This window comes from Danio rerio, chromosome 11 (assembly GCF_052040795.2).
Source record: "Danio rerio strain M-AB ecotype USA chromosome 11, GRCz13ab, whole genome shotgun sequence".
NCBI classification, from domain to species: Eukaryota; Metazoa; Chordata; class Actinopteri; order Cypriniformes; family Danionidae; genus Danio; species Danio rerio.
Window position 1 is genome coordinate 42,217,499 of NC_141031.1, and position 19,555 is coordinate 42,237,053.

The window sequence follows — 19,555 nt, forward strand, 5'->3', positions numbered from 1 at the left end:
TAGGGAAGGAGGAGGAGGAGGAAGAGGAGGGCAGCCGAGTCGGCCGATCCGTCGGCTTTTCGCGCGAGAACGGCCCGCTCTCCCGAGAGTCGCCCGAGACGCGAAAAAGCGCGCACAGCGGCCTCTCGCGGATCCGCGAAAACAAAAACAGCTCAAATACGTACCTACCGGGACGTAAATCGCGGTCCGCAGAAACGTCCGTGGGGCTACGTTTCCACAATGAGCCCGGGTTGAAAAATGTGGTTCACGCTCAAAAAACCTTCAATGAGGTTGAATTACTACAATTCCTCATAGATAAATGGACCGAAATTCCTCCACAGCACTGTTACAGACTCATGGGAAACTTCAGGCACCTATGATACCTCAAACTTCATGAAGGAGAATGTCCAGCCATTTCTTAGCGACCTCAAGCTGAAACAAACTTAGGTTCTGCAGCAGGACCATGATCTAAAGCACACCAGCAAATCTACTTCTGAATGGCTGTAGAAAAACAAAAATAAGTTGTTGGAATGGCCTAGTCAAAGTCTTAACCTGAATCCAATTGAGATGCTGTGGCATGACCTTAAAAGGGCGGTTCATGCTGCAAAACCCTTCAGTGTGGCTGAATTACAACAATTCCTTATATATGAGTGGGTCAGAATTCCTCCATGACACTATTACAGAATCATGGAACACTTCAGGCCACCATGATACCTAAAATAACCTGAAGGACAATGTCCAGCCTTCTGGTAGTGACCTCAAGCTGAAGTGAACTTGGGTTCTGTAACAGGATAATGATCTAAAGCACACCAACAAATCCATTACTGAATGGCTATAGAGAAACTAAAGGAGAATATGTTGCGGTGGCCTAGTCAAAGTCCTGACCTGAATTCAATTGAGATGCCTTTAAAAAAGCAGTTCATGCTTGAAAACCCTACAATGTGTCTGAATAACATCAATTCCTCAATGATGAGCGGGTCAGAATTCCTCCACAGCACTGTAATAGAACATGTTTGAGTGGCCTAGTCAAAGTCCTGACCTGAATCCAATTGAGATGCTGTGGGATGATATTAAAAGGGCGGTTCATGCTTGAAAACCCTTCAGTGTGGCTGAATTACAACAATTCCTCAACAATAAGTGGGTCAAAATTTCTCCACAGCACTGTAACAAACTCACTGGACACTTCAGGCACCCATGATACCTAAAATTAGTGAAGGAAAAAGTCCAGCCATCTGTTAGTGACCTCAAGCTGAAGCAAACTTGGGTTCTACAGCAGGACAATGATCCAAAACACACCATCAAATTCACATCTGAATGGCTGATTAAAAGCAAAAGAAGATGTTGGTGTGGCCTAGTCAAAGCGCTGACCTGAATCCAATTGAGATGCTGTGGGATGACTTTAAAGGAGCGGTTCATGCTCGAATACCCTTCAATGTGACTGAATTACAATTCCTCAAATGTTAGTTGGCCAAAATTCCTCCATTGGAACAGATTGAATTCAAGCTAGCAAAAATGTTAGATTGCAGTTGTTGCTGCTAAGGGTGGCCCAATCAGTCATTATGTGTAGGGAAAAGCACTTTTTCCACACAGGGCTATGTAGTTCTGTACTTTGTTTTCTCTTAATAATAATAACCTTAATTTCCAAACTGACTGTATTATCTAAATTAAATAAACATGTAATGTTAAAAGAAAATTAAATGTGTTAGACCGATTTGAGGTTATCTCTAATATCTGCTTTGTAGAGAAGAAAAAATCAGTAGTATATCCATGTTTATGAGCAGGCCTGATGCTTTAAATACGTTCCTAAATGTCACAACTCTGGCAAACATCCCATAAATCTCTGTGAATTTGTGTGGCTGGGCTCAAATGTCCATTGAAAGCTCTCCAAACAGCAGTAACTCTGCCTTCCATCATTACGTATGAATCATTACGTCCCGCAGACGCAGAGCTTCGTGAAAATCCGTCAGCAAAATAACTGACAATCGCTTCATGGGAAATGACACATAAAAAAACACAGAAACCCGGGAGAGCAAGAAAACAGGGGTGAACGGGCACTTTCTGATATGATTTAGAGAGCTTTAGCTCACCTCTCCTGTAGTCCAGACCTCACCTGCCCCTCAGGAAACATTATGCTCTTGCTGTGCATGTTTGCATTGTCATGTTTTATTGCGCTTCATGTGGTCCACACCTCCCACGAGCTGAGTTTAATGGGAGAGACTTCCATATAGCCATTAAAGATCTGCCACTGCAATATTTTGGTTTCTTTCACTTTAAATATATGAGACATTTAAGTTTAGCTTCTTTCTTTTTTTCTTTGCAATTGTGAAATATATCCTGCTTCTCAAACTGGAAGTGTAGACGGGGTTTGATTTTGTCAATTGGAAATTTAATTGTTGTGGTTTGTTATTGGTTGACCTTTTGTGAGTGACAGGTCATCCCACAAATCAGAGAAGAGATTTGGTTAAGGGAGGGGATGTTATTTTGAACACAGAACATGAGTTTTATTTAATTTCCCATGATATCAGTGGTAAAAACTATTTTAAAAACTGTAAAATGCTATGGTAAAAATCTGTAACCTGTTTAATAGTACAATGTAAAAAAAATATTGGGTTCCACACAATTGATTTGTGTTGGGACAACATGAAGCAATTAAATGAGCTTATTTATTTTTTCCTAATTTAAGTGAATTGAAAACAAAACAATTAAGAACAAAAACAAGTTGTTGGAAAGGCCTAGTCAAAGTCCTGACCTGAATCCAATTGAGATGCTGTGGCATGACCTTAAAAGGGCGGTTCATGCTGCAAAACCCTTCAGTGTGGCTGAATTACAACAATTCCTTAAATATGAGTGGGTCAAAATTCCTCCATGACACTATTACAAAATCATGGGACACTTCAGGCACCAATGAGGCCTAAAAAAAAACCTGAAGGAGAATGTCCAGGCATCTGTGACCTCAAGCTGAAGTGAACTTGAGTAAATAAGTAGTTTGAGCAAACATATTTTTTAGAGTGTACATTTTCCTAAAATATATGGTGCATAACCGTAAATTCATGTTCTTAGAATTAGAATTGTCATGCTTTTTTGGTTGACATCACTTGTTTATTTGATTGTTTTTTCTGCTGAGTTACGCACATTTGAGTTTTATGTTACATCCATTGTTGATAAATAATGTTTATTGCATTAATTTTGTGTGTTACAAGGTTTTTAGTTGATCTGTGAATGACAAATGCATGTTTAATTGTGGGAAAAATTGTAAATGTTATTTAAATGTTGTTAGTGATGAACACAGGTTCATCACATGACCTTCTCATCCACACCTGCTTATGGTTGTGTTTTTGTCTGAGTAACAAAATTATGTAGTTGTTATTATACTTCAAAACCTTGGTGTATGACCAAAAAAATATATAAATTACAGTATAATTTACCTTAAAACTTCAGAAATTAATTTTAACAGATGCATGCGTCATTTCAGCCTGATCTCATGAGGAAGTATTTTAAGTTTTGTCAGTTTAATGACTAATTCGTACGAGTTCAGTCAAACAAAAATTTACAGTTTTAAAAAGGAGGCATGGCAGCCAACCCCACCCCTAACCCCAACCCTCATTGGGTGATGAGCAAATCATACTAAATTGTACAAATTAGATCGTACGAATTCATACGAATTAGCCACTAAATCAAAAAGATACGAATTTCCGTAAGATTGCGTTGGTCATCCATATAAGGATGCAACGAGACTAATACCATGCACACTGTATTACTTTGACTGAGGCTATAACTAAGGCAAGTTCATTATTTCTAATGGTGGGACGCTTACGCGAGCCAACACGCTCACACTTTACAGCCGCACCTAGTTGAGATGAAGGGGAGCTTCGGTGACCGTGGGAAATGCAAACGGCTGAAGTTTGAGGAAGACGCAATGAAAAGTACACAGGTTTGCAAACCCACCTAAAGTTACAAACAATGGCGCAGATGAGAGCGATCATGTGGTGAATGTTGATTGTGACAGCTGAGATCAATCGAATGTTTTCAGAGAGAGTGTTGAAAGACTTTTTAATGGCCGGAATCTCGATAAGATGCATTCACTGCGTGATCACAAATGGTGGCTAAATGTAAAATCTCTGTTGCTCATTCGCAGGAAGACGATGAAGGCTCTTATGTTGAGCCAAAAGAGCCTTACATCCAAAAATAGAGCAAGGGTGTTCCTTTGGTGACATCGGTTTGACTCACACGCTGAAAATGGCAGAAGTGAAACAACAAACTTTGGTAATGCACGCATGTCAATCAATATTGGTGGGCAGGGGACTACACTCCTAAGCCAAGTTGCGGTCAGTCTCAAAAGCACTCCAATTAGTCCTACGTTTTTATGTTGCTAAATTGAAAAAAAAAAAAAGTACTGGGTGTTTGTTGGTTTATAACACCCCAATATGATGGTATATACACTATACCTACTCACATGTCTGTCCAAACAGCTTAAAAAGTAGATTTTTCACCATGGGTGCCCTTAATGTTAGATAATGAAAATACATTCATCTTTAGCTCATGTTAACTCTCGGTGCATTAAGTAATGTTAACAAGCATTAATTTGGATTTTAATAATGCTTTAGTCAATGTTAAACAATGATTGATAAATGCTGTATTGTTCATTATTAGTTCATGCTAGTAAATACATAAACTAAAATCAACTAATGAAATAAATGGTGCCTCAAAGCACCTGCTCCTGCTTTAATTAACAGCAAGTCGTTAAGCAGATAAATCATCGCATGTATGAAGCTGGGGCTGGTGCACTGACTGAGTCTTTCCAAGAATCAAGCCTGTGATCGCTGGCTCAGCTTTCTTGAGGACCAACAGTATCGTTCTACATGTGCCCTTGATGGCTTTGACCTCTGACCCTAACATTGTCTGATGTTTCAGGAAGCGAGAGAGAAGGGCAGCATGGTTCACACAAACAGGAAGCAATTACATTCTCAACACAGCGAAAGGATTAGATGCATGGCAAGGAAAATCCTGTTTTCTGTAGGTCTCCTTTAAATTAATTCAGAGCAGAATGGGTTTAATCGAGTGTTAACAAGCTTTATGTTTTAATTTAAGCTGCTTAATTGGAATTTTATTTACAAATAAATGGTAACTTTAACTTTTACAAATTTGATTGTAATGCAATAAAGCTGCTTTAAATCAATAATTATTGTGAAAAGCGCTATACAAATGAACTTGAATTGATTTTATTATTTATTTATTTATTCATTCATTTTTTTTTTATTTATCCGGGGTTGACACAGTGGAATGAACTGCCAACTTATCCAGCACGTTTTTACACAGCGTATGCCCTTTCAGCCGCAACCCATCTCTGGGAAATGTATCTATTATTATTATAACTATTATCATTATTATTATTATTATTATTAATTTCTTCATTTTCTCTTCGGCTTAGTCCCTTTATTAATCTGGGGTTGCCACAGCGGAAGGAACCACTCCCTTATCCAGCATATGTTTTACACAGTGGATGCCCTTCCAGCTGCAACCCATTACTGGGAAACATCCATACACACTCATTCACACGCAGACACTACGGACAATTTAGCCTACCCAATTCACCTATTGCGCATGTCTTTGGACTTGTGGGGGAAACCAGAGCACCTGGAGGAAACCCACGTGAACACAGGGAAAACATGCAAATTCCACCTAGAAATGCCAACTGACCCAGCTGAGGCTCGAACCCACCACCTTCTTGCTGTGAGGCGATTGTGTTACCCACTATTATAATTGTTATTATCATTATTATTAATTAGTGTTTTTCAGCTACAGGGACAGGACGACTGGTTGCAATCAAGCGAAAGATGAATGAAGCAGAGCAAAGGGATGTCCGTGATGAAAACCTTTTCCAGAGTGCTCAAGACCTCAGACTGGGTCGATTGTTTACCCTCCAACAAGTTAATACCCCAACCACACAGCAAAAATAATAAAGGAGTGGCTTCACAACAACTGACTTAAACCCAGTTGAGCATCTCTGGAAAGACCTTAAAATAGATGTCCACCAATGTTTATCATCCAACCTGACAGAACTGGAGAGGATCTGCAAGAAGATTTACCTTCCAATAAGACAATGACCCTAAGCACACAGCCAAAATAACAAAGGCGTGGCTTTACAGCAACTCCGTTACTATTATTGAATGGCCAAACCAGAGCCCTAATTTAAACCCAATTTAGCATCTCTGGAGAGACCTAAAAGGGCTGTTTTCCATCCAACCAGGGAGAACTGCAAAGGATTTGCAAGGAGTAATGGTAGAGGATCCCCAAATCCAGGTGTGCACACTGTCTAGCTATCATTATTGGAATGTGAAAATAAGGCATAACACAATCAAAAATGTTCAGATCTATAATGAAAGCATTCAATTGCTTTCCTAACTGCTTATGCTCATTTAGGACAAAATTTGTGGTCTTTAACAGAAAACCCACCAAGAAAACCCAGAGTGACCACTTTCACTCCGCTTCAAATCACATGTACAGAATCTGTTGGGGAAACAGCATCTATTTATCAATATAAAGTGTGTCTGACAGAAGCCCAAAGTACTACCAGAAGCCCTGGGTTTTGAGATCTTAAAGACAAGTGCTTAATTATTTAAAGCTTTATAGGTAAGAAGCAATATTTTGAAATCAATACGAAACAACAGGCAGCCAGTGTAAGGAGAATAAAATTGGGGTGATATAATCATATTTTTTAGAACTGGTAAGAACTCTGGCAAATGCATTTTGTACTAGCTGAAGTTTATTAAAAGAGGATGCTGAGCAGCCAGCAGACAGAGCATTACAGTAATCCAGCCTAGAAGTCATAAAAGCATGCTTTTCTGGATCTGAGATGGATAGCATACTTCGAAACTTAGCGCTATTTCTCATATGAAAGAAGGCAGTTTTTTTTTTTGAGATGGGATATATGATTTTCAGAAGCTAAATTGCTGTCTAATATGACATCCAGATCTTTTATAGTAGAGCTGACGCTAACTTTGCTTCCCTCTAATTGCAAGTCGAGTTGTGAGATCTGCTGTGTATAGGATTTAGACCCAATAAGTAATAATTCTCTTTTGTTTGAGTTTAAGGGAAGGAAATCATTGGTCATCCAGTCTTTAAAATTTCTAATACACTCAGTTAGTTTAGACAATTCAGACGTGCCATCAGGTTTAGTTGAAATATATAATTGAGTATCACCTGCATAGCAGTGAAAGCTGGTCCCATGTCTTTTAATAATGTCTGCCAGGGGTAGCATGTATATTGTAAACAGCAAAGGGCCTAAAACCGATCCTTGAGGCACTCCATACTTTACTGGCCTGACTTGTAAAAGCTGTCCATTAAAAATTCACAAACTGGTAACGGTCAGTTTGTGAATCTGGGTTATTAAGAATAATCCATTTGTATTACACTACTGGTGTATGCCATTTTCAGTGTTAAAATATTAATTTGACAACTTTAGGCAAGCCATTAACATTTTTATTAAAAAGTGTAAACGCTCCTGCTCTATTTTTTTTTCAGCACCCCAAAACTGCTGTGTTGAGTTCCGATCCAGACTACTTCCAGACAGGTAAGAGCAACCTAGTTGACATTTTAGTTCTATTACCTGTATATTTGAGCTGTGTATTCAGCCCGTTAACATCTTCCCAAACATGGAGCCTGCAAACACACATTTCCCCCTTTAAGCACACAACACAATAGGCCTCAAGATCTTACAAGAGAAAATCAATCCTGCATCTCTCCTCACATCTGACCTCTGCACTCTCTACAAATCCAGAATTAATTAAAGAGGGAAATCCCACTGGCCTGCACAGAAGAGGGATTGAGTGTTTTTGGCCCCCTCCGAGGTACCAGAGGATTAGAAGAGCTCACTCAATGATGAGAGTGTTTCCAAACCTCCAGGTACCTGCGGTGACGGACATACCTGCGGCCGTACGTGTTTTCATTATCTGTGTATATCTGAATGTTGCCCGACTGACCCAGCGCTGCTGATGTAAATAATACAGCATGATGGATAAACTCTTTAACAATCGCATTTACTGTTGATGTAATCTGGGTGAAATCCATCCCAGTAGGAATCTGTGCGAATGGGAGTTTTGCATAAGGAATGAAACAGTACTACAATCACATTTTGGCCATGCACAAATTGATTACACAACATTTTTAAGCCGTTTTTGTTCACATTAAGACCAAACAAAGACTTCTGCTACCGTCATTGTATTAGCAAAGTATGCCACCCCTTAAATAACAGGTGCATTTGACTTCATGCAGCGCTGCACAGATCAATCGAAAGCTGTCTTAAAGCGGTGCATGCAGGTTAAAAAGTTTGTCCGTATTGAAGCTGCGCCGACGCCACGTGACTGTCACATGTGGCATCAAAGTATCGCAATAGCACTCCGAGATCAGACGACTAATTCAGCCGGTGCAGAGTTGCCTAAGAGCAACTGCTGGAGCTGCGATGACCACACCGATGGTACACAATTGGCCAAGTTCACTGCAGGACAACAACAACAGGTTTCGGGTTTATTATTCCCATTCACAAAATTCAAAACAAACAATTCACTTTTATACCCTCTATCTTGTATATATCATGCTTATTAAAAGACTACAAATTTTTTACTGCAGTAATCATCTTTGTTAAATAATTTGTTTATAAAGGCTAGATTGTTTGCACAGGTTTATTTTCAACCCAGGCTCATTCTGAAAACATAGCCCTGTGGGCGTTTATGGAGACAACGAAATACCTCCCGGGAGGTACGTATTTGTGCAGTTTTGGTTTTCGCAAGAGGCCGCTGTGTACGCGTTTACGCATCTCGAACGTCTCTTGCGAGTGCCGTTCACGCCCGCGCTGTTCTCACATAAAGCCACTGGAGGCCACTGTCGAGTGACCGTCTGTCTGACTGACTGACTGAATGATTTACTCTGCGACCCACCCTCCTCCTTTCCTAAACCCAACTGGTTTTACCGATTGACCCGCTTACCCGCCCGCTCGCCTGCTAGCTTCCCTAAACCCAAACAACGATTTACAAAAGACGTCCAGAAAAAGAAAAGCCCTGGTCTGATTTTTACCACGTTTTTGGATTTGACCACATTCTCACCCTGTTATGAACTCGTTCACTTTATTTTTTGGTATTTGTTTTTGTCTTACCTGATTTCTGGAACCACTCTTCCCCAGAGTCAAACCGGGTCATTGCCGTCAAAGCGGTCAGCATACAACGCGCTAACTGGACAAACTGGTTGCAGCGGGACAGCCCTCCACACGGAGGTAAGCGGTCAGCCGGCGAACGTGAAGAGGAAGCGTTTGCTTAAAAAAATGAAATGCAGCCATACATACCTCTGGCTACATAAATCGCAGTCTTCAGAACGTCCGAAGGACTACGTTTTCAGAATGAGCTTGGGTTGTTTATTTTCGACCTTTTTAAACAGACTATTTACTGCATTCAGCTCAATGAACGATTTAAATGATATATTTAGTGAATAACATAAGTATCAACTCAAATAAGCCTTACAGACTTGAAATAAAATAACTATTATCATTGATCCTGCCACCCTAAAGCTTTCTTAACAAATTAAGTAAAATAACCATTTTATTTAATAATTTAAAAAATTATTTATATGACATATTTATCTCAAAATCTCTTATCTCTTTATATTTATCTAAAAAAAAAAAAGGCTTACGAAGTCTTAAATCTACTGAAATATTGTGTTGTATATCTCAATTTTTTTCACAGGTCTTAACGTTCCTTTGTTCGTGAATAGCTACCCAATCTGGCCAACAATCACCAACAGTCCATCTCAATAAAACTTTAACTTTATTTGACGTAATTGTCTATTATTTTCCTGACCTGTTTTTGTAAATTATTATTATTAATATTTCATTATTATCATTATTTTATTACTATTATTGTTGTATTATTACATTTATTTAATTATAATAATTCTTTGATAGGGCAAGTAAAAATCTTTTCCAATATTCAAAAAAAAAAAAATCCTTAGCATTTAGCCCTGTACAAATCTAAAATTGCATTCATAATGGTCTTAAAAATGTTAAATTAAATTTAAATTTAACTTGTTGAAACTTGCAGAAACCCTGATTTTTGCTAAAATAAATGAAAACAAAATTAATTCTTTCAACTTTACCTTTGCCTTTTCATGAAATTAAAGATTAATAATTTCTGTTTCAAGCCTCGGCTGGGTCAGTTGGCATTTTTGTGTGGAATTTGTATGTTCTCCCCACATTCGCGTGGGTTTCCTCCGGGTGCTCTGGTTTCCCCCACAAGTCCAAAGACGTGGTACAGGTGAATTGGGTAAGCTAAAATTGTCCTTAGTGTGTGTGTGTGTGTGTGTGTGTGTGTGTGTGTGTGTGTGTGTGTGTGTGTGTGTGTGTGTGTGTGTGAATGAGAGTGTGTGTGTGTTCCCCAGAGATGGGTTGCAGCTGAAGGGGCATCTGCTGCGTAAAACATATGCTGGATAAGTAGGAGGTTCATTCCGCTGTGGCGACCCCAGATTAATAAAGGGACTAAGCCGAAAAAAAAATGAATGCATGTTTGGACATTTCCTCATCATGTTAAGCCTTACTTGGTGAATATTTGGAAAAAAATCAAAGAAGGCCAAATAATTTTGGCTTTAACTGTATCCTTTTGAGTGTTGATCATAAAACCAACCCAGGCTCATTATTGATTTTTACCCCTGAATGCATTTCTGTAGATCACAAAATATGTCCCAGGAGTTTTTGTATTCACAAATCTACCAGAGACCGCTGTGTACGTTTTCTGTGATCTCAAATTTCTCTTGCCAGTGTCATTCGCGCCTGCTCTTCTCGCATAGATCCACCAGAGGCCGCTGTCACTGACTGACTGACCGACTAACTGACTGACCAACCGAATGATCCCCCCCACCCACCCCCTTCCCTAAAACCAACCAATAATGTTTTTAAAAGCACTGATTGACCCGATCTACCCCTTCTTCTTAAACCCAACCGACAGTGTTTTCAAAAGCAATCCTGAAATCCATGTTTTCAGATTCTACCACATTCTCACCCTTTTGTTTAATTGTTTTTTTTTCCCATCCACACGGAAGTAAGGGGTCAGCTGGTTCATTTTAAAGACAAAATGCAGTCAGCTCTGGCTACATAATTCACGCTCTCCAGAAATGGATATGGGGGTACGTTTTCACAATGAGCCTCTGTTGCATATAACTGTGATGATATGCATGTGCCATTACTTTCAAATGCCTTTGGTTTTGAATTCACACCTACATTTTTTAAATGTATCCCCTCCAGACCATCTCACCATTGACAGAAGGCCAGAACATAGGAGGAAAAAAAGATGTATCCGGATAATTGTAAACATAACCTAACATTTAAAGGCTCAGAAGGACATTATTGAAGCCATTTTGAGAGTTTTCCAACCAGGATAAGACAGGAGTTCACGTTTAACAAGAGTCTCGCTCATGCTTGAATCACTTCTGGTCCTACAGATGGAGGCGGTTCTGGGTTTGGCTGCTGACTTACTTGGAAATCCAGCGCTGTAGCTTCAGCTTACACGGGTCGCTCCTGTGGCAGGTTCTCAGTGGTACATACCCCGCGATAAGGAGCTGCAAGGGAACTATTGTTCGCTGAGCCCAGTCTGTCATCAGGGGCTTGTTGAGCAAATACGCCCAGGTATGACCGCAGTCTCAGCATCTCGTACTCCACCTACCTGTCACTTCCAAACCCGGACCATTGGTGAAACAGAGGCTAAATGCATAATGGCATTTGGTGGTCGTTAATATTGATAATTGATTTTAAGATAGCAGTTACCCTTTAAAATGAAAATTGTCCTCATTTAACCCTCCTGTTGTCTGTAGTTTAGACTTCGGGTCAAAAATGACCAGCCTTCACTAAACTTGTCATGTAAGGCAGGTAAATTTATTAATCATTAATTTATTAAGGGTTAATATTTTAACCCTCAGATCTATGTTAGATTAAAAACAACCTCATCTTCATCACAAACTTTGTGAGCATTTAGGTTTTCCTTCATCGGTGGGCATTGTTTCATTAATGTATAATAAGATGGCAACACTCATTTTTGACTGAAGTATAAGGTGTATCTTCCAACACTAAAAGTACATGCAGAAGAGTTTTTCGTGGGACATTATTTAAAAGTTAAAGCAGCAGACTCTTATGGTGTGTGCAAGTATGTGCCGGTAGATTTTGTGGTGTGAAAAATGGTTTTAACTGGCAGGTCACTATTGATCTGAAAGACATTGTACCCTAATGCCTAGTTTAGACAGTGTGATTTTAGCCCTGATTTTGGCTTGCCGACAGGTTTTGAGAAATCGCAGATAAACGCCTGAAATCACAGGCAAATCGCTGCTCGTGCACGTGAGTGACAATCACACAGTATGAACTTTCAAAGACGCGATCTGAGAGAATTGCCGATGAGTCGCCGATGCCTGTGAGATATTTGGCGTGCTTAATATCTGGTGCTGTCGGCGATTCAAATCATGCCGTGTGAATTGAGTTTTGACTGAAAATAACATCAGCGATCGCCTACAGCCAATGAGAGAGCGGCATTCACTTGTGTGTGCGTGTGTGTACCTGCTGCAGGCCAGCGGGAGGCTGGGGGAGAAGTTAAAAGCACTCTTTTTTGGTTTATTTGGACCCACGAAATGGAGGAAAAACTTGTGGAGGTTTGACAGAACTCAGAAGCAACTGTGTCTGTTTGATGTTTCATACAGAAAAAAATTAGTTTATTATCAACGTTGAGGAGAAATGGCTAATTCCCTTAAAACCCAGGTGAACAAATATGTACATGTTCTACCCCATTAAAGGATTCTTTCTCATTATGAAGTTAATAACAAAAGATATACTACATGTTTTTGGCTGTGAGACGTAGTTTGGACAAAGTTGTCAGGGATTCTTCCTATAGTAAAGTCATGCAATGTGAAAGTCCCTGTCGCCGATCCATCTTGCAGTGTAAACAAAGCACGAAATGCTAGCCCAGATAGTCAAGCAGTGTGAAAACATCTGTGACACGACGACTTTGAAAATCATGCAGTCTGAACTCGGCATAAATGTGCACAGACTGCATAAAAATATGAAAATATCAACTAAAAAGTATTTTTTTATGGTGTGTCCCCTGATCAAAGTTTATATAATGTAAAAAATAAATGCTGGGTTGAGTGGGTTCCACACAATTCGTTCATGTCGTGCCAATTCAAATCAACTACACTTGCCGGCCACTTTATTGGGTACACCTTACTAGTACCAGGTTGGACCCCGTTTTGCCTTCAGAACTGCCTTAATCCTTCATGGCATAGATTAAACAAGGTACTGGAAATAATTCTCAGAGGTTTTAGTTCATATTGACATGATAGCATCATGTGAGATTTGTCAGCTGCACATCCATGATGTGAATCTCCTATTCCGCCACATCCCAAAGGTGCTCTATTGGATTGACTTCTGGTGACTGTGGAGGCCATTTGAGTACGGTGGACTCAATGTCATGTTCAAGTATAACCACTAGATAGTAAGTATAACCACTAGATGGAAATTACTTTTTGACATGGCATGTTAGCCTGCTGGAAGTAACCACCAGAAGATGTGCACACTGTGGTGATAAAATTGTGGACATGGTCAGCAACCATACTCAGGTAGGCTGTGGCGTTGAGAAATCGAGACTCATCTGACCATGCAACTTTTTTCCAATCCTCTATTGTCCAGTTTTGGTGAGCCTGTGCATATTTCAGCCTTAGTTTCCTGTTCTTAGCTGACAGCTGACAGGAATTTCACCCGGTGTGGTGTTCTGCTGCTGTAGCCCATCCGCTTCAAGGTTGGACGTGTTGTGTGTTCAGAGATGCTCTTCTGCAGGCCTCGGCCTTTCTGTCAGCTCCACCCAGTCTGGCCATTCTCCACTGACCTCTGGCATCAACAAGGCATTTGCACCCACAGAACCGCCACTTCATGGGTGTTTTCTTTTTCAGACCATTCCCTTTAAACCCTAGAGATAGTTGTGCGTGAAAGTCCCAGTAGATCAGCAGTTTCTAAAATACTCAGACCAGCCTGTTTAGCACCAACAACCATGCCATGTTCAAAGTCACTTAAATCCCCTTTCTTCCCCATTCTGATGCTCTGTTTGAACTGCAGCAGATCATCTCGACCATGCCTACATGCATTGAGAGCTGCGATTGGCTGATTAGAAAATTTGCGTTAACAAGCAGTTGGACAGGTGTACCTAATAAAGTGGCCGTTAAGTGTAAGTTAACTTAATAATTTTTAGAAATGAAATGGATTAAACATAAAATAGTTAAGTTGTCCTAAATAAAAAGACTTGATAATTGAGTTATTTCAACTAATTTTAATTAAGCAGTTTGATCAAGCAGCCAGTTTTTTTAAGTGTATGAGTGGTGTAACTCATTTTTGCAGAGTTTTGACTGGCTATTAAGGCTGTCACTCATTTATCTGCCATAGAGTAATAATAATAATAACAATAAAAAAAAACATTTCCACAGACACCAACATTCCCCAGCGCTGCACAAACAGAAACGCTTTTTTTCTCCCGTCTATGGCGGAGGGATGGGATTTCTCTGTGGTGTGACCTAAATTTTTCACGATTGTAATCTAAATGGGAAGGGACGAACCGCAGGGCTTGTGAAAGCGATCGCATGGCCTCCTGAACTGGGCCTGCAGTCTGCGAGGAAACGCTCTCGTTAAACTGCCACTTCCAATCAGGATTTCGACCACGACGGCTATCGTGGAGGGAGGGATGTGGATGGAAAAAGACGTCTCGCGCTCCTGAACTCGATCTAGGATTTGCTCCCTAGACGTTTGGTGGCGTTATGTCACACGAGCCCCAATACCAAGAAAGTCTGAAATGCTGAGCTTGAGTTGAACCACGGCCAACTTTAATATCACACTGTTACCCCAAGCAGGCATTGAGTGTTATTTAGATTTTATCTCCATCGTTTTAAATGACTGATGGTCCAGTTTTAAGCCACGTAACAATTTCCATGTCCAAAACCAACACTGTTTAGTGCCAAATAAATGCAGTTTTGACATATTCACTCATGCACTGTAAAATATATCTGTTAATTAACAGTGATTTAATAGTGTTTTCTGTTTGTTTACGGTTGTGTATTGCATTATGGCATTGCATTATTGCAAATTTTGATGTTGAAAATTCAACTCCACAGTTAAACTTAATGACTTTAAGTGAGATATTAGAATTATAATGTATACGAAATAATATGTAGAGAAATGAGTCTGTAAAATTACAGAAGTAGTACTGGCAGTTTATTACAAGTTTTTTGTACGGTAATACAGTGGTCCCCACACTTTTTATCACCGCAGACCATACTTGACAATTGTACCACAGCCCGGTGATTGTAGGTGTATATAGATTGCAATGCAACAATCAAATATTTTCTTAGAGCAGTGGTTCTCAAACTGTGGTACGCAGGCTTCCTTCCAGTGGTACGCGGAGTAATCGCTGAATCGTTCATTCATTTATTTTCTTGTCGGCTTAGTCCCTTTATTAATCCGGGGTCGCCACAACGGAATGAACCGCCAACTTATCCAGCAAGAGTTTTACGCAGCGGATGCCCATTCAGCTGCAACCCATCGCTGGGAAATATCCACACACGCATTCACAAACACTCTCATACACTATGGACAATTTAGCCTACCCAATTCACCTGTACCACTGTGGGGGAAACCGGAGCACCTGGAGGAAACCCACGCGAACGCAGGGAGAACATGCAAACTCCACACAGAAACGCCAACTGAGCCGAGGCTTGAAACAGCGACCTTCTTGCTGTGAGGTGACAGCACTACCTACTGCGCCACTGCTTCGCCCTAATCGCTGAATAATTAAAGTAAAAAAATGAACACACTTTTAACCCTTGACGCATACGATAACACAGATGTGATCAGTAAATTGATTTCATTATCGATTTTGTTTTCAATTTTCTAATGTTTGTTATGTATTCTATCATTTGAATCTAATCTCCTCTCCATATTTGTAGTGTTGGGGGCGTTTCCCGTATTTTTATATTCCAATGTTGACAGGTATAGTTTAATCACTTGCTTTTCTAACACAAACAGCGTGCAGTAAGCAGATCTAAGTGAAGTTTTTTTATAAACTAATTTCGAGAGGATCACATGATTATGATTAAACACGGCTGGTTCTGCATTAGCTATGTATGATCCACCAATCGGGCCAGTCCTAACCCATTATAAAGAGCCAGGGTTTCTCACTACAGCCATCTTCGATTTAAAGAATCCCCCATTCCACCCCTACTTCTCCACCTTTCCCTTCATAGGGCGACACGGTGGCCCAGTGGTTAGCACAGTTGCCTCACAGCAAGAACATCACCGGTTCTAGTCTTTTAACAGGCCAACTGTCGTTTCAGTGTGTGGTTAGCATGTTCTTCCCTTGCTTGTGTTTGTTTTCCCCGGGTTCTCCGGTTTCCTCCCACATTCCAACAACATGCACAACAAGTGAATTGATCAATCTAAATTTAGCACTACAATCAAACTCTCATCCTGCAGCAAAACTCTTCAAAGCATTCATTTTAATCATCAGCTCTAATCAAGGGGGGAGTTGTCAAAATCTACCAGAGCTTAAAGCTCCCCTCTCGCCCTGCAAACGGGAGGGAGCCCAGGGCTCAAGGACCTTTTGGGCTCAGGGCCCTCTCCCGGGACAGCATGCCAAACTTGCTTATAATCAATCATCAGCTAAGTGCAAACTCTTGAATATCTAATTTAAATATGTAAATCTAATTAATCCCAATTAAAATACAAGTTATTGTTTAGATTTCAAAGATATACAAATAAGTCATATATACATGCACCATCTATTTCAAAATTCATCAGAAAGGGTTTATTTATGAATATGATGACATATAGCTTATATTTATGAGGTCCAAGGAACATTTCTAGGTTTTGATGAATAGGCTAATTTATGATAATACTTTACATTTAAGAACAGCAGTTTTCTTCTTAATGAACTTTTAAAAGCACATTTAATTTAAACGTTGAATTGAATTGAATTGAATTGAATTTTATTTGACAGATTTTAGACAAACTGTACAAAAAGTATTCCATACACTTTGTTAAAAAAAACTGTCGAGGATAAAAACACAATAAAGCCCTGGGCTTATTTCCATTGTGGTCCTCTGTTAAATAAAAACAATGTATGGCTTCAAAATACTAATGAAGAATAAAACAAACAGTCGCCACAGCGGTACGAACAGCCAACCTATCCAGCACAATGTCCCTCCAGCCGCCAACCTATTCACACTCAAGTAACATAATTTAAAAGATCCTCATCCACCATGCAAAACTAATTATCCTCATCAAACAACCATCTTTTAATAGCCTTTTTGAACAACCTTAAATCTTTTATTTCCTTGATTGTTTTTGGTAGTTTGTTCCACATGATTGCACTTGTATATAAAAACATATTTTTCCCCACTAAACTTCTAAATTTAAATAAACAAATATTAAAATCCCAACTCCTAGTACTGTATGAATGCTGTTGCCTCACCATTTGACGTTTTATTTCTTTTTACCTGTAAGTACAGTACAGTGTTAATGTTCAAACTATTTACAATATTTAAAGTGGCTCTCAATAATAAATATTCCTAATAAAAATTACTAATCTGCCGTGTTTTTGAACTGTGAAGTGCTGAAGCTGCTTAATGAGACCCACTACGCTACTGTATTTCAGTACTGGTCATTATGGTGGTACTTGGAGAGACTTTTTTTTTTCTGAGCTGGTACTTGGTGAAAAAAGTTTGAGAACCACTGTCTTAGAGGATGACAAGCTGACAAAACATTGCTGCAACTCTGATACAAGTTTTATTGATGAAGAAAATTTAAAAGAACTGCAGTTTTGGGTGTTCTATATTTGTCTGATATAATGTCAACCGAAGTGTGTATATTCTGTTATAGATATACCGATATTTGTGTAGATATTTGTATATTTGTATTGCGGTTCATTCTTCACTCTAAAAAGTTTTTAACTGCGTGCATCTGAAAGGCACGAGTGCGTCACTCCCAATATGCGTGTATAAACCATGCGCCTCCATTGGAAATAACAAACTTGTGCACAGAAAAGACTCAGTATGTGAATGGCCCCTAAGGCCGCTGTCATTTGCAATCTCCAGCAGTTGATCTTCTTCTTCCTGATTTGTTGATAAATGGGTTGCGGATCCATTCCTTGGCAGTTTGCAGCCTCTTTTCCTCTTCACTAACAAACTTTCTACACTATAAAAAAAGGCCTGGTTGCAATAAAATTTTAAGCTGAAACATGTGAAGCATATGAGTATTATAAGTTATATAATAATACAGTGATTTTTCAAAATAAAAGATTTTTTCAAAATAAAAGATCATTCAGAGTCAGATAAATAAAACGAAAATAAAGAATGATTTATTGTGCAGCCCAGTACCAATTGATCCATAGCCCAGCGGTTGGGGACCACTACTGTAAAATACAACACCAACCCAGACAATATATCACCTAAAACTATTAAGAATGTTAATTAAAGTCACTTTTTTTTTTTACTTTTCAAGGTTAAAAGTAGTTGGAAGAAAGATCAAGGTTTCAAAGCGCAATTCAAAAGCATGATTAAATGAGGGAAAATAAAAATAAATATAAACATGAATCACAAAATAAAGCTGCTAGTTACAGATATATTTTTTACAGTATGTGCGCCTTGTGTCGCGTTGCTCATTCACTCTTCTTAATTTACGAATGCCAAAGATGTGCCAGTCTCGAAAGCTGCGTGAAGCTCTCTTAAAGACTCATTCATCATGGCTGAAACGGTCATCCTTCGTTTCAGAATAAACAGGCTGTCGTTTTTAATGCATTCATTCATGGGTGGCCACCCCTGCCCACCCAAACAGCCCATTGGAAGGTCTGGAGAGGTAATTTTCTTTAATAACATACCGTCGTAGTTTGAACATGGTTATTAAAAACCACCACTATTCTAGGCTGGAGGGGTTTTGTGCCAGCCGACGATCTTCTGCCAGTCCTGAACTAATTCCTCTGGAAGGAGAGAAAAATTGCTGAGCCACATTTATGACTGAGCATTTTTTACAGAGTGAGACTGACACAGTATGGCTCCCTTAAATAGTGGTTATTATTGTTAAATTGTTGTATAACGTGAGTATTAATGTGGCATTGCAGACCAGCTGTTTTGATGCCCAATTACTTAAGTCTAGACAATGTGCATTATTTAATTAATCTCAGAATTCCAACAATCGGTTAGAGATTTATCTTGTATAGTGAATGTCTCAGATTATAAAATCAAGGGGAAAAGATGTTTTATAATTATAATATAAACAGATTTGTTATGCCAAGCACTGAATGTGTGTATCTGTTCTGGTTAGGGACCGAGCACCGAAACAGTGCTATTGGAATTGCTCCATTTATTATTATTATTATTATTATTATTCTCTGGAAAGAATTGCCTTTTTGAGGGACTAATCATGCCCGAAAACTCACAAAACTTTCCACATGCCCCAAAAGTGGCAAAAATTTACGTTTGTTTTAGGTTTCGGAAGTGGGTGTGGCAAAATGGCTTGACACCA

The 19,555-nt window shown here is 39.3% G+C and overlaps 2 protein-coding genes across 6 annotated transcripts in view; one reads left to right on the plus strand and one right to left on the minus strand.

The window, feature by feature from the left end:
* The window catches only part of LOC147841881 (uncharacterized), a 191,664-nt gene that overhangs the window by 156,131 nt on the left and 15,978 nt on the right, over positions 1-19,555 (minus strand). The gene's annotated exons all lie outside the window — the stretch shown is intronic.
* The window catches only part of LOC147834897 (uncharacterized), a 125,988-nt gene that overhangs the window by 82,562 nt on the left and 23,871 nt on the right, over positions 1-19,555 (plus strand). The window contains exons 1-4 of one of the 5 annotated variants that reach the window (XM_087274384.1): positions 5,766-6,279; positions 7,501-7,549; positions 7,757-7,881; positions 11,458-11,798. In XM_087274384.1, coding sequence (XP_087130510.1) covers positions 6,256-6,279; positions 7,501-7,549; positions 7,757-7,881; positions 11,458-11,511 — 252 coding nt within the window. In that variant the 5' untranslated portion in view covers positions 5,766-6,255 and the 3' untranslated portion in view covers positions 11,512-11,798. Of the gene's footprint in view, positions 1-5,709; positions 6,280-7,500; positions 7,550-7,756; positions 7,912-11,457; positions 11,799-19,555 lie in introns of those variants that run through there. The other 4 variants (XR_015502924.1, XR_015502923.1, XR_015502935.1 and 1 more) reach the window with 4 other exon arrangements.